This window comes from Chlamydotis macqueenii, chromosome 15, assembly GCF_036417535.1.
Source record: "Chlamydotis macqueenii isolate bChlMac1 chromosome 15, bChlMac1.mat, whole genome shotgun sequence".
Lineage (NCBI taxonomy): Eukaryota > Metazoa > Chordata > Aves > Otidiformes > Otididae > Chlamydotis > Chlamydotis macqueenii.
The window spans coordinates 9,222,645-9,238,595 of record NC_141570.1 but is presented as its reverse complement, the minus strand read 5'-3'; the positions used below and the strand labels follow the sequence as shown (position 1 = coordinate 9,238,595).

The 15,951-nt window shown below is 38.6% G+C and overlaps 1 protein-coding gene across 3 annotated transcripts in view; it reads right to left on the bottom strand.

Annotated features, from left to right (window-relative positions):
- SMG1 (SMG1 nonsense mediated mRNA decay associated PI3K related kinase) overlaps positions 1-15,951 on the bottom strand; it is a 65,310-nt gene that overhangs the window by 48,798 nt on the left and 561 nt on the right. For 2 of the 3 annotated variants that reach the window (XM_086760275.1, XM_086760276.1), the window contains exons 2-4: positions 8,462-8,625; positions 5,145-5,300; positions 770-906 (exon numbers count right to left, since the gene is read on the bottom strand). In XM_086760275.1, the coding sequence (XP_086616401.1) occupies positions 770-906; positions 5,145-5,300; positions 8,462-8,625 (457 nt within the window). The remainder of the gene's footprint in view (positions 1-769; positions 907-5,144; positions 5,301-8,461; positions 8,626-15,951) is intronic. The other variant, XM_086760277.1, reaches the window with a different exon arrangement.

Sequence of the window (15,951 nt, the reverse complement as noted above, 5' to 3'; positions counted from 1 at the left end):
TATCACAGCACTGCCTGTAAATGAGTTGTAGGGTATTAAATCATCACTTCCTGCTTTTTCAATACTTGGAGAACCCCTAAGCTCTCCAAAACAGTGGGGAAGATGTGTTAGACAAAATACTTTTAATACTTCTCTTCAAAATAAGTAATATTAAAAATGTATACCCACAGTGGGATACTTCCACCTGATCCCCAAATCCTTAAAAAACACTTCAGGATATTGGAAAGTTCAACAACCCATTAAAAAACCCAAAGAAGTAATGAAAACAAAGACTGACTTTGTTCTCTTCTCATAAAAGTAAATTCACATACAAAGGTGTTTAGCTAGAAAGCTGAATAACTCTAAGATGAGTTATTCACAAGACTGCACAAATATCTGCATATTATGAATTTAAAATACAGAAATGGTTCTTGAACAAGACAACAACGCGTTTTACTTCCTTTTTTCTCTATTTCTTTGCTGAAGGATCTAGAGGGTATTACTAAGATCAGCCAAAAAAAACCCACAAGCATGCCATATTTATTCCTACAGCTCATGCATTCAATAGTTTGCTTTAGGCAATATATCTTAAGTAACCAAGCAATAAAAAATTTCCTGAATGCTGGAAAAAGGACAAGGAATCCAGGAATACACTTTCATTTGTCATGGAAGGAAATTCCTTGTATACAAGATATTCCTCACAGGCAGATCCCATGACTCGGATTTTTGAAAAAACAGTTCTATAAAGCAAGACATACTCCAGTTCTATGGAAAAGTAAAAATTCCTAACCAGTTTGTTTTCTGGTTGCTGAATGAATTCTTTCAGTTGCTTTACAGTAGCCAGTCTTCGGTCTCTGTCATCTTCCCGAGTAATCCTCCGAAGAAGATTTGACAGTCGAGACTCGTCAGAATAAGACAACGATCGCTCTGAAAAAAGAAAAGGCAATTATTTCTTTTCTGTAGTGCATTTGATCAATAATATCTGTATTGTCCGAAATGTGTGCTTGTGGACTCAGTAAGTCACAACAGTAATTTGAGAAAAAAGTTTAAAAAAATAAAATTCTGATTTCGTTTAAAGTTAAATATTAACTTCTTCCAGTGGACAGCCTAGTGGACAGGTTTTTTCCCTGGTATGTTAACACATCAGCCATCTGATGGGAGCAGCCATAAAGGCAACCTAGTTATGATAGGAATATTACAAGGAAAAAGTACTGATAGAAGATGATGTCTGCCAGCCTGGGAACTGCTAGCCTAAGAACCTGGCCCGGGAACCTGGAACATCCCTGAAGGGCAGCTAGGTCCCTAAGAACTTAAGACATCCCGAGATGCCCTTGACAAGCGCAAACCCAAGAAACTGCAAGAACAAACTTATTGTCTGAAAAGGTGAAAAATAGACTCTAATAGTGGAAAACATCCTGGGAATCGGCAACAGATATTGGCTGTTGCAGCTGGAAAAAAACAGACTGGGAAAGTAAACGCTGCTCTGAGAAAACAGCATAATTTATTGTCTGTCCAGGTGAAAAACAGTAGTCAGTAAAAGCTACTGGCGGCTTCAGATGGTTATGTCCTACACCCCCTTACATCTCTAACAAAGAGACATTCCGTTTTCTACCCAAAACGGAACTTCTCTCTGAGAGCTCCCCCTGCAGAGAGACCCTGCTACACGAGATCTCCTGGGCAGACCAGACTCTCGCTGGTGATATCTGACTGACCCCAGGCTCCGTGATACAGATCATCTTTGAAGTGAGACTTTGTCATCAATTGGCCCCACTCCTGGGAGAAGTTTGGCAACTGCTGTACCAGGAACACTTTGAGTAATAATATAATATAATATATATATATGTGTGTGTGTGTGTGCATATAAGTAATTAATCACAAGTATAAACTTGCTTTACTAGTGGTAATTTGTAGTAACTTGTAATAAGGAAATCTGAGAAATAAAACTCCTTGTGTATTACAGAATCCTAAGAACCCACTGACAGGCCAGTAACTCTTATAGGTCATAACACCATCCACAGGAGAGCATATCTTCTGTATTATAGTTATGAAGAATATTCTCAACCTTATTTTCATGTCTTTATTTTTTAAATTTTAGAATAGAGTATGAATAAAATAGACTTTGATAATCTGTTTCTTGTCAGGCATCAGTTTAAGCAATTAATTGTGAAGACACCTGACATTCTGAAGGATTAGGCAGGCTTAGCAAACAGTAAAATAGCAATAAGAGTCTGAAGGATCAAATCTACATTTTGTTCCTAGCTAGTACAACTACAAAAGACATCTTGAGATGTTATCTTACAGGCATGAAGAGCACTTCTTTTAAGATGTTATTGATTTAACAGAAGACTAAGGCACATATATTCATTTAGGAAGAATTAAAATTCTTTTCCCTTGCTTTATCTGGAAACCAGAGTCTTCAGTAGCAAAGTCACATGTCTGGTGAGAAACATACAATGAATCATGATCAGCAAAGATGCCTTCTGAATCAGTATCTGAGGTCTTCCTGAGCCATGGTGCCAGACTAATAACTAGTCCCAGCTACCATCTGAAGATCTCCTCATATGTCTGCCCAGAGTTGAGCTAAGTAGCTGTAATCCAAGGCCTGCCTACCAATAGTCAATACACAGCCAAACTTCAGAAAGATGGACCTAGTGCAGTTACCCACCCAAAAAATTTTATCAGCCCTGGAGAAAAAAAGAAAAGAGCTGCCAGAAAGAACGCAGCCTGCTCAGGGGTGTACCACGTCTACTGTTTTCTTTAAAGCCTGGGCAGTAGTAGAAGGTCACTAGACTAGGGGAAAAGCTGTTTGGTTTTTTTGGAAAGTTCAAGTGGAATAGTTTGGAAGATCTGCAAACAAGAATGAAAGTTCTCTTAAAGTTTGGTACAATGGAAACTAACACAGACTACGGTACACAAAAAAAGTGCAACTACTATTCATGAATAATTCCACACGAAAACTCTTCTGCTAGGAAAGTTCTGTGTTCTACATTACCGAATGCATCTTGAAAACAAGCTGAACTGAATCTACATACGCTTCTTTCACTATTAGACTGTCTACGTATGAAGTCTCTCAAAACAGCAATTTTAATCTGTCCTTGAATAATTCAATGCATTGGTCATCCCATGACACAGTCCTTTCCAAGACAACAGATGTGCTTCATGAGAAAGAGAAAAGTCTATTCTACAATAATCTTACAGCTACACTCTACCAACAGTAGCCTGGACCAGGAAGGCGCAGTACGCATCACTTCTGTCACTTTCAGTGTGCACTGGGCTCTGCCACTCAGCGAGCACATGGGAAGCTACACCAGCACAGCCAGGTTAGGTCACTAGATACTGCTCTTGAAGGGCAAATCAGGATGCAGTGGTTTGGAAAACACTCCAAATTATTTTACTAATTAACTTTTAACAAAGATACTCTAAATTTTTGCAAGCTCCCTAAAAAAGGTCCCCTCTCTTGTTCTTAAAAATGTTGGTTGACTCTTCAGTGTTAGATGAAGTCAACAGTAAGTATAAGTCTTGAATTAATTAAATTCACAACCTGCAACTTTTTAGTGTTGTCTTTCCTGCGTTTATCTTTTTGTTTGTAATATGGAAAAACTGTATTTATTTTGAAATATTGTTGTACTGTTCCAGACATAAAAAGAAAATCTTAAAACCAGAACCACATAACTACCACCACCAAGGTTACTAGTATGAGACACATACTTAACTGCTGCAAGAACAAGAAGTACTGTTCAAAACTCTCTACTAAAAGCAGTTTTGTTTTTATTCAGTTAATATTTGATTAACATTGGCATTACTGCCTAAGATAGTAAGTGTTAGCTGTCTGTTGACCATAATTATAACCTTAAAATATTTTTTTTAAAAAAGAATAAGCTATCCAAGACTATGACTGAAGCTATACTAACCAAAGCACTAGTTAATGGACACCTATATGACTTCCATTGTGAAAAATCAGCAAGGTCTCAGCCACATGCCAACTCACTCACAGAGGACAACTATTTTAAAAATTGCTTAACTAGTTAAATAAGATCCTGGTGCAACATAATCCCACTGCATTTTGAAGATACGAAAAATCAAAACTGCTTGCTGAAACTTACAACAATCACAAAGACAGCCCAGTTAAAAAGGAGAAGCTCTTGAAATCCAGTATCTAGAGGACAGAATATGTACAGAAGCACACAAATCAAGCTTTTGCAACAGTCACATACCCACTTCCACCTCAGTTCTTCCACCCAGAAAGCACACTGAACACTCCTTTTTCACCTTTTGTCTCCTCTGAAATGTTACGTCCCTGACGGAAAACACTGAGTCCTGGACTGTTTATAATATGCCTGGCATAAAGTAGTCAGTTTTGTCATTGGCTCAACTACCACTTATACTAAGTGATGCAATAAGTGACAGTGCTTAGTCATAAGAAAGTTTCTATTTTCATTCAAAAAGTCTTGGAATAACTTTTTTTTTAAAAAAAAAACCAAAAAAACCAAAAAAAACCCCCTATCATTTAAACACAAATAGCGGGAAAACGGAAGTCTTCTTCCTCAAAAACACATTCCCAGCATTCCTGCACCCTCTTGCAACTCCAGATTTCCTCTCGCTGTATCCCACATTCTTATGATGTCTCCAGTTCCTCCTGGCCTCTAATCTTCAGCTGAGCAAGAGGGAGCACAAGTTGTGGCTGGTTCAGGAGTACACATCTGCTGACTCATCAGCTGGTACAATGTGACAATTAGTTGACCTGCAGGCCAGTGAGAACAGATAACAGTTGAGCTCACCGTTGCAGGTTTTCCTGCACTAGGGACTCGTTAATTAACAACCTTTTACTCAGGCATTAATTTTCAAAAAATCAAAGAGCAAGTTGTCCTTCTTGGCAGCGTTGATCTCTTTGTCAAATCTGGCTAACCTGAAGGTTCAAAAGCTACTGAAAGGAAATTGAAGGATCAATAGCGTAAGCCACATAGTTGAGAGATCTGTGTAACCTCAAGTCTCAAAGCAGGGAACAGAAAATACTAGATGACAGTTTCCATCAACATCACGTAATCATGTATCACAAAAAAAAAAAATCCATATAGACTGCTTAATTGTAGTGAACTTCTTTTAATATTCTGAACACAAGAGAGGTTGCCAACAGAGCATCTTTCCTGATAATGCGGTATCCTTACCCTGTGATTTCCTCATGTCTTTTGTGGCTAAAGCACGATTCCCATGCGGAACACTGGTAAAATCAGGATTGGTCACATTGTTAACTCTCAGCTCTTGCCCCAACGACTTCCGACCATAAGTACTTTCCCCAGATCCGCCATTGACACTGTAGCCACCTGTGGGAAAACCAACATGAGATTAAAACAGGCTGTCAGACCATATATTTAGTAGGGTAGTATGTTATAAGTTATTAAATTCATATGCAAATTAGAAGCCCTATCCTCTACCCCTCCTTTAGCTTCCTTTTTCACCTTCATAAGCAAAAGTGTTTTGCTATGCCCTGTAAGTTTCCAGGTCACATAATCAGAATCGAATTAGTCTTTTTTTAAAGCGTATGAAAAAAAAAATCTCTATTGCAATTAAGTTTAACATCAATTTTGTTGCATTAGGGATTTTCTTATTACTTTGGATCCTGTATTTCACAAGGCTCTTCATGTGAAACTGCTAGTACACATGGATAGATACATTCATTCAGATGGTCCTTGATTATATACATCAAATTTCCACTCTGTTTTTGTTATAAATCAACCACACAGGCTTAATAAAATGCCCCCCTAAAAAGGAGAAAGCTTTTAGAAAGCCACAGATTATTTATATGTACAGATTGAACAACTCTCCCTAAACATACCACAGTTTAATATTTTCACACACTAATACTGACATTTTAAGTTAAACCCAATCCTACATTCTCTCACTTGAGATACACATCGTACATCTTTGCTAACAATATAAAATGGAAATAGAAGTGACATTTTGAGTACTTCAATTATTTTTACTCCTAGATCCACAAGAATTTACACACACAAATGTTAAAACCAAAGATTTTTCCAATCTGCCACACCACTTTGAGGGGCAGATTCTTCCTCTGCAGTACTGTGGAGAAGTGCAACTGTCCCCTGAGCCTGCCTAATACTTCACTCAGCATATCAGAGCTCACCTTCAAGGCAGCTATGCAGGCAGCTTTCTAAAGCCTAAGACATGGAAGAATCACTAATAAAATTAAACTCAGAACAACAAGAGATATGCAAGATTTCCTTCAGAAAAATATATTTCCCCAATTTCAGCTGCATCAGTGTACAAAAAGTCTGGGGAAAAGGAGAAGTGGCTCTCCATAAAAACAGGCTATCAAGACTACAAGATGGATAAAAAAATAAATTCAAACGTCAAGGTGAATCTGGAAGATGTAAAGAATGTCATCCTGAAGGTAAAACTTGTTATCAAAAGAAGCTGTGAATGAGGGTAAAATTGTATTTCTGTACACACAGAACTACCCTACCACTGCAGAAAATCTTCTGCAGTCTCAGTTGTAATTAGTTAATTACAACTACAGTAAAGATAATTTGGGCATATTTGGTTTTACAACATTAAACTCAGTTTTTAAACATGAACTAGCATGTATGCCACCTTAACATTATTTTGTCATAACAAATCAACACTGTCTTATGAAGGAAATTACTTCTAACAGCAATAATTATATTTATGGCAAAATAGAAATGTATCACTAAAATTCAAAGGAACAAAGAAATCAGTGTAACTGAAGATGTCAGATAATCATGCATTCAGATCAGACATACTACTGGAATTCTTACAGTTATTTCATACAACATTCATAAGTTGCAGCAAGGGAAATTTGAACTGGATATGAGAAAACAAAACCAATTATTTACTAGGAGAGTGGTAAAGGACTAAACAGGCTGCTAAAGGAGGCTGCAGAACCTCCCATCCTTGGAGGTTTTCAAACCTGAACAATGTCCAGAAATTATCAAGTTGGAAGTCGTTTTTATTATCAACACCAGGAACTGGGGGGTAGAATCTCTTCTCAAGGATTCTAGGTACTTACGACATATGGTTATCCAGGATAGAAAAGCTAGAAGTTCCTAAAATGAAAATCCCATGCTGGCAGATGCCAATAGACTAACTGAAAAATCTTAGTAAACAAAGAAATTGCATCTGCAAGCTTATAAACTTCTCAAAAAGTAAAAATGAATTACAGGTACTTGGAATTTGGTTTTAAAGTACAGAATATCCTAATCATCTCTTTTCAAGTCACACCTGAACAAAACAGCATAGTTAAAACGCTGAGCTAGCAGAGACATGCCCTGTAAGATACAGTACTTGAGGGAGAAATAGGTGCATTCTTCTTTTCAAATGGCACTTTCCCAGCAACTTCACAAACGACCTTACTGAGTTTGTCCCAAACTTACTATTTCACTACACTGCCAGTATGTTCTTTAAATACTAGCACACTTCAAAGTGTAAGAATAACCTACTATGTCAGGGTGTGTGAAACAGTAAAATTCTCCCTGTTAGCAAACACACTGACAAATATATTCACTTTCTAAGCAGTTTCTCTGTTAAAGTTAACCAAATCCTAAGGTTCTCAAGGTAGGCAGATAAACAAACACCTATTTCAAGCTCCTGCCTCCTACTAACAGTACCTACTACTTATAAAAAAGTAAATTTGCATCAGCACACTCAGCTGTAAGTTCCCCTAAGATGTACCAATTCTTTATAGATAGTTACAGGGCAGAGAAGTAGGGGGACTGTAAATGCTTTCTCGGTTCCTGAACAAAAACTCCCACACTAATATTCCTGTGAGATTTTTTTTTGAGTCTAGTCTGCCTGAAGGAGATTTATGTAGTCTAAAAAGTGACTCTGCAAGTAAAAAAAAAAAATCTGATATCTGTATTTGGTGAATAACAACAAAAAACAACAAGACATTTCTTTTTCATAAAGACAAGAAAGACATGATTCTGAATTTCTAGCTATTTTCTAGAGAAAGTATTTCCATTCTCCAGAAAAACCCAGAAAAAAAAAAAATCACATGAACCATTAATGACAAAATACAAATTTGATTCCCAAACAATTATTCCAATTTGCTGTAGTAAATACCAACAGCTTCGCAGCCCATTTAATCAGGCAGTCCGTTTTCAATACTAGGAGCACTAGACAGTATTCAGGAAGAAATTACAACTTGCAGACCAGACACATCAAGAGTATATTTTTTAGGGAAACGTGCTTATTCTGTTACTGCATTAAGTCTTGTCTTACATTCTTCTCCTAGTGCAACTGCATATTTTTCTCACTATTCATATCAACCACAACATTTCTTTGATCCCTGATAAATGTCTCAACACAGTGATACCGTGGCAGTGAGCTGTATCAGCTCACAGCCTTTTTTTGAAGGAAAAAAAAAAAAAACCTCCACCATTTTGAGTTTACTGCCCTTCTCTGAATGTCCCCTCACAATTCACACGTGAAACAGCAATCTGTATACCTTTTTCTTCATTCTGTATGTCAGTGTGGACTCTGATATCATCGTGTCTTTGTCGAGACACCACAGCTGAATTTGAGGGTTGTAATCCATAGGAGGCAGAACTGCCCCGATCTCTGGATGAAGAGTATTTTAAATTGTCCTGGTCAGCTGATGCACTGTCAGTTCTACAAAGAGAAAAATATTTTTTTATGTAAGGGTATAACAGAAGTGGGATTCACATTCACTTATAAATGCAACATATTTAAATGACAATCCCAAATGTATTTTCCTGCATAAAAAAAAAAGTTGCACATGTAACCTGCTTGTTAAGAAGTGATCTTAAATTCATGTTGGGATTAGAATTGACTAATTATTACAGCAACATGTAAAGGAAATGCATGCTAGTCTGCCAGTGCCTTTTCTCAGGACATTCTCAAGTCTCTTTTCAGTTGGGATGCCTATATAAGGAAAAATTACTTTCCAGAAGTGAAAAATAAAATACCACGAGGTATAGATACATACCACAGCTAGGCAACACAGTGTTTTCCCTTCATGAAAGTCATTACTAATCCACACATTTACATAATACGCTATAGGCCTTCTGGAGCAACTACTTATTAGATGGAGGTGTTACTAGCATGTAACTGATAATCAATATAGGAATCACATATTAAGTTTTTGCAAAACAAAAATTGCAAAACAAGAGAACAGGCTTTACTGAGGAAAAAAACCTGAAATGTAAATTAAGAGGTGTTATCCTTTAGAGTAAATGTTTGCAGATAAGATGTGAGTAAAAAAAATCTGCATTAAGTTTAAACCACTCTCATATCAGGAAACTTACAGCCCAGAACAAACTTTTAAGGAAAAAGGTGAAAATTATGAAACCAACTCTTCTCAGTGGACATAAAGTTATTTCATTTCTTTTAAAATACAGTAACTTTAGTATACTAAACTTCTGCACATGAGATTTCAGAACCTAAATTCAACCAATCACAAGCAGTACTGGAGGTTTCACATTAAAACCAGTAAAACACCACCCATCCAAAATAAAAATCAGCAGAATTTTGTTCAATTCAAGTATATTTGGAATCACACTATTCAATTATTCACAGAGGGCTTTTCCTAAGCAAACTCTAAAGATCTACAATTTTTGTTTTAAACTTTGGATAGTTAATTGGATTATTTAACAAAAAGCAGGACAGATCATTTCTTTTCATTCCTGCAAATTAACTACCATTTGTGTAAGGGCAAACACCACAAGTCCCTGGGAAAAAGTCTTTCATGTTACTCTTCAAGAGAACACTGTGATTAGAACCAGTAGACAAATTCAGGGAAAGTAAGTTAAATAGATCTCAAGGCCAAAAGGGGAAAAACACAGCTAAAATCTTTGAAAATGAGTTGTTACTTAAGCTGTCCTGAAGGGTTGCTATTTTCAAATATAGCTCATCCTCAGTACAACTGTAAGAGTAATGCCATGAGGGCTGATATTTGCAAAAGCTACTGCAATTAAAGAACACCCCCCTCTCCCCAATAATGTATTCTCTCAATGTTAAAAGACAACGTAGTATCAGTTTAGAACAGGGTTTGAAAGAAGAAAATTGTGCTTTTGTCCTGTTCTCACAGCAAAAGGTTGACACTAGGTTTGCTTGGCAGGTGGCATTCCCTTTTGCTCTGTAAGCAAATTCATCTTTAGATACACACAATAAGACTCTCCTCATTCAGTATTCACTGCAGCATCACATCTACTGTTTTGTGAAGCACTTGCTTGGACTATTTTATAAAATAGGCTATGCTACTCCAAAGGCAAAGCCTTTTGCTCATGATAGTCTTTGCTCATGTCAACTAGGGTTGTAGAAATGCCTGCACAGTTGGACCTTCATCATTCACCTAAGTTATGCTGAACAAGAACAAAGTTCTGCACTGTATCTTCAAAATGGTATGAACTTCAAATATGCCTACACTATGTGCAAATTTTCCAGTCAGCTAGAGCCCTAAAACTTCAGGAGACTTCCAGCTCACTTTGAGAAACTGCAGAGTTTATTATGGAGGATCCAAATTATTTTAGCCTTTCAATGAAACAGACTGACAAATTTTCAATTGTTAAATTTAAGTACTGACAGGTTCTTAACAGTGTACCTCCCCAAAGAGCATAACTTTATTTTAAGGTAATGTGCTATAGGCTGCATTGTCTCCAATTGTCAAGGATTAAGTCTGAAATTCTTAACTCTGAAGGCAAGTTGATTAAACGTACAATTTTTAAGACTGTTCTGCGTATCCCAATCAACACGTGTTCTCAGCTAACCTCACTTCCCGCAGCACTGCCTTCGAATGTTTTGTAAAATTTTCCATTGTGGTAAAATACAGAAGTCTATTGTTGCCCTGGGAAAAAACCACACACATTCGCTTCGTTCTGTCTTTGGGAACAGCTTTGTCCAAACTAACCTATACACACTTTATCACCCAACTAAAAAGTGAGCACAACTTCATTAAAAATACATAATTGTTCTTCTATGTATTGATTTAAGAGAAAATAGTTCCCACTACAATAAATGTGCAGCTTAGATATCCAGCAGTTTCTGCCCTTTTTTAAGGGGCAGAGAAAAAAAAAAGCGTTTCACAGAAAGATATTGTGACCTGAGAACTAGGTTCTGTGACCCAACTGGCTGCAGTGGCTGCTTTCACTGGCACGCAAAGCCGTGACAGTCGTCTTTTGCCATGCTCTTTTATCATCAGGTAGGCCATCTCGTCAAGCCCAAGCCTGACTGACTCCAGCCCAAAGCCTACTTTTGTCTCTACTCTGTTGAGAGAGCACAAGAAGAGTCTAAGTAAGTAGCCATGTTTTCTACTAGTGAAGTATCACTTCATTAGCTATTTTCCTACTGCAATTCTGCAGTCTCCACTACTGGGCAACCACCTGCAGTCAGAGCAGCTTTCCAAATCACCTCTTGATTCTGCCTCACTCCCTTCTTAAACAGTAGCTCATCAATTTCCTTCATTCCTGTCATGGACACCAGGAGGGAATGTTAGGGAAACATATCACATATATGCCTGTTCTTATTTTTCCGCAGACATCTTCTGACAGCCATTTCTAGATACAGGATATGATTCTACCCAAAATCACTGGTCCAATCTAGTATGGCTATTCCAAGTTCCTTTTGCTTCCCACTGATACACTTTGATCTTCTTTCATCTTTTTCATGTCTTATTCTCCTCTGTCTTCATATTAAAAACAAGGGCCTTCATGTTACAGACTCCCTCATTTTACCAAAATACAAAAAAGCTCTTTGATCTCACACCTTCCCAACTTTATCAGCATATTCTACACACTCAGATGTGAAAGGAGATCAAGAATTACTTGTTGCCAGTTCAGAACTGAACCCATTCCTGTTCAGCATCTCCCACGCACCGTCCACTGAATCTCTTCCCAAGGTTTACATTGACCTCTTCCCAAAGGCACCTCACATCTGATACTGGATCTCGTTCTCTAAGCTGCCTTCAGTATCACAGACTATTTTACTCTCCCCCTCCCATGCGCATATCTGTCTCACTCTTTGCACTCTGCTCTCTCTCAGCTATCCCTGAAAAGATGGCGAAACCTTACCAACTTTCATCCTACATGGCTCTACACCCATTCTCGGGTAACTGCAGCAACATCCCCAAACATCTCTATGTTGTCAACAGTCACAGACCCGTCCAAATGAAGATTTCAGCCTACTTCTAACAAACACTTTCTGTGTATGTTGTTGTACATGCAAACACAGAAGAGAGTCTGTCTCAACCTTTCCTTACACACAAGCACCCACTACCATTAGCCTGCTTGTCATTCAATGTGTTAATCCACCATTATGAACAGACAGTACCCGCAACAACTAGTGCTTGCCTTTTGTAAGAGACATGCCTCTGCCCTTCAGTCACATAAAAAGCACTGCTCTAACCATCACTTGCTTAGCTCATCTTCTCTGGTGAGTTTCTTTGTACACTGCCAATACCTCCCATTCCGTCTTTAATCAAACGCAGGTACTTGTCCTCCATTATGACGTGATAGCCAATACTGCTCTCCCACTTGGGTTAGAAGCTACCTGGAAGGAAAGCCACATTTTACTGTCTCATCATGTCTAGACCCACAGGGACCTGGGTAGTCACTTGGTCTGGCAGGCACCGTGCTAACAGAAATTAGTAATTCATAACACTGACTTACATTGCACGAGCAGGATATGCTTCATTTTCAGGAACAAATTTCAGTACCGAATCCGATAAGAAACTTCTGGAACTTTTCTCAGTTGTGAAAGATTTTCTGTTTCACTTTTCCATCTAATCCCCTGCTAACTTACATTTATGATAGGAGAGACAGAGAGGTCCTGTTAATTAAAATCTTAATTAATCTTGCTTTTCTCACTTCCACCTAAGAATAAGAAAGCCATGGTGCACCCTGCACTTGCTAACCTGCTACCCTGCACTCACATTCCTGCTTATTATCACCATAAGCACGTGAAACTTGCTTTGCCACCCAGAACACTTCCTATCAAAGGGAAGTATTGCTTGTTTCAGTATATAATTAGCCTTTAGTACTCTACAAAATTAACTCTGCTTACATGCAAGACCTGCACATTGACATGATTTTATTTTTTCCCCCAGAAGTCCTATCAGGGAAAATGCAGTGCAATCTGTCAAACAAAAAGGAAAGAAAAAAAAGAAGTAAAGGTCTAGAATGCTACAAGGATTAGAAGAAGGGGGAACAAGATCTTATCAAGCCTTCTCAAAAAACCCTCACTGTTCTCTGTCACATATATCCAAAATTTATCTAAAAAGTTTTTGTGTTGCTCTTAGAGCCTGGTACATCTCAGTGCACAAACTAATATGCCCATATACATCAGAACAACTTCTTCCTCTGTAATACACAGCTCTATCATTACATACACTGTAGGAAAACCAGTCCACGTGCATCTGGCAGATATAAGTGCATTCACGCAGGCACAAAAAAAAATTAATCAAATTCTAATTAAGAACTACTCTCCTTTAGAGGAGGATGTGGGTTCCAATTCCAGTCTCACATGGTTTTCACCTCAAGTCCCAATGCTGATTAGCATTACTAAAAATTGAGAAGAATCTGGACTTCGTAATAAGCATCGATCTAGTCTTTTTTACACACGCAATGTGCATTTGAAAACACAGTGCATCTAATGGTACATTCATGCATTAGAAGTTCCTTTTTTCCCCTTTAGGAATTTGAAACAACTACAGTCACTGTAGTTCTCATTACTTTGGCCACATGCATTCCCTCTTCCACTCCCTGCAAGAAAGCATTTACCAGCAACATCACCTAAGCTAAATGAAACTAACAGTCAACAGAAAAGAAAGGGGAAGGAAATAATACGTGGGTATATTTTGTGTTGCAGGATTTGTCCAAGAGTATACTTGAAACAATCAATGAAAAATAAACACTCACTGCCAGTTTTATAGAACAGATCTCCTTTCAACCATGCATGCGAATCACTTAAAAAATTAGTTAACGTCAAAAAACCACTGATTTAATCTCTGCTTTGTTCTTTAAGCTTAGTGTAGACTCACAGGTTCCATATCACCAAAGCTATCTCTTTCCAGATTTAAAAAACTTGAGCATAACATACAGAGAAAAATGTGCTCTATGTTTGGGACTGCATGAATATTTCTGATTCCTGAGCTCTCTCACCAGATTAAAAAACATCTTTAAAGGAAAGGATAAAGTTAAATTCTCACAAGTGATAGAGGTGTTACATAATTGTTAGCAGAAGCTCTAATCACACAGTGTGACAGAAACAAAACTAGGCCCTATCCATGCTATGAAGCTCCCATAGTCTGCCACACTTTCTCTAGTGCTTTAAGATTTTTGTTTCTGCCATGGCTTTTGGGATAATTATTTTAGCAGTTCAGTTTACATCAGCTGTGCTTGAGAGCTAAGGAAGGACCAGAGTAGAGCACAGGGAACAGACCAGAGTCAAACACTGAAGTAACAGTCTAACTTCTTAAACCAGCCTTATCACCAGGCAAAGTATTTCTGCAGCTACACTCCTACTTTCACCCCAACACAACCGAATCTATTGCAGACACTGCTTCCTAGCCCCTCTAAGGCATATTTTTTTAGGCTAAAAGATAGAACTTTTGACAAATTAATATATCCAACCAGAAAGCGTTTATAGAAGCCATCCACTGCAAAGACACAAGATGTACATTCAATTTCTTCCAAGTGGGAAGGTCAACAGTTAGGGTCCAGAATTCCTGACTGCAGCCCAGAAATCTGAAGCAATGTAGTAGTTAAGGAATGAGCAAGAGAGCAGACTTTTTAATTCCCTCCCCTCAAAAAACCTAGATGCTGTAAGAAGATGTCAACAGCAAGGTTTGCAAGTTTTTAAGCGAGGAAAAAACAGTAAGTTATTTGACCAAGTAGTTCAGTAACATAAGAAATTAGAACTTAAATAATCATGCCCCACACACCACTAAAAACTGAATAGCCTCTAGCACTAGCCCTAGAGACTTGTGCTGCTAGCTGTTCAAGCAAAAGGAAACCTTCCTTCACGGTAAATACTGAAGTTATATCTGTGCTCTGTAAGATCTACCTTCACATCCACCCATTTTTCCTAGTCCAAATCACATGCAACTGGGACTGTCATCTGTAAATACATTCCCAAGCACATGTCACACTGTTCTTTGCTGAAAAGTTTAAAAGTAGGAGCCCACATTGTGTTAAACTTTCGAAGACACTAAAAAGCCTCAAATCTTCCATGTTAGAAAAAAGAAAAAACAAACAATTTCCAATTTCTACATGATAACTGACCCATAAAACAGCAAAGCTGAGCAGTACAGCAAAAACACTGGCAGTAGACATAGTAGAAGTAATCAAGACCTGAAATACATTCCCTATAGTTGACTGAAGAAGACAACAGACTTCCAATTTCACTTGCTAAGAAGTACCAGGTATAAACACACCTTAAAACCTAACACATTGTGTAAGCTCCCACCTCAGCTTACTTACAGCTCAACTACTTTCCCCAGATTAGAAAATAATAACAACAGTCCTGTACTATTTTATTAACCCTCAAAAAAGACTACGAGTACTTCTGCAGCCTCTGCTCTTCTCTGATTAACTGCCAGCTGAAAACTAGACTGAAAAAATGCCGGTATCAAGCCCACTCCCCGGTTCTCCACCCCACCGCAGGCCCCCCGCAACGCTCCAGCTTTCAGCGAGGCGTCCCCCACCGCCATGCGCAGGGCGGGCAGCCGCTGCCTGCAGCCACGCACCGGTACCAGCCAGAGAGGTTACAGCCGCCCCGACCCGCCACAGACCGCGGGGAGGACACCGGGAGAAGCGGGGGGGGGAGAAAGAGGCGCTCTCACCCGCCAGCTCAGAGCCCAGACCGGGGTCCCACCGAGCCCTGCGCGGCGACAGACCTGTCCCCGTCCCGTCTCCAGCCGCCGGCAGACATGGATCCGGAAATCCCCCCCGCTCTCCCGCCCGGGCACGGCCGGCCCCTTCC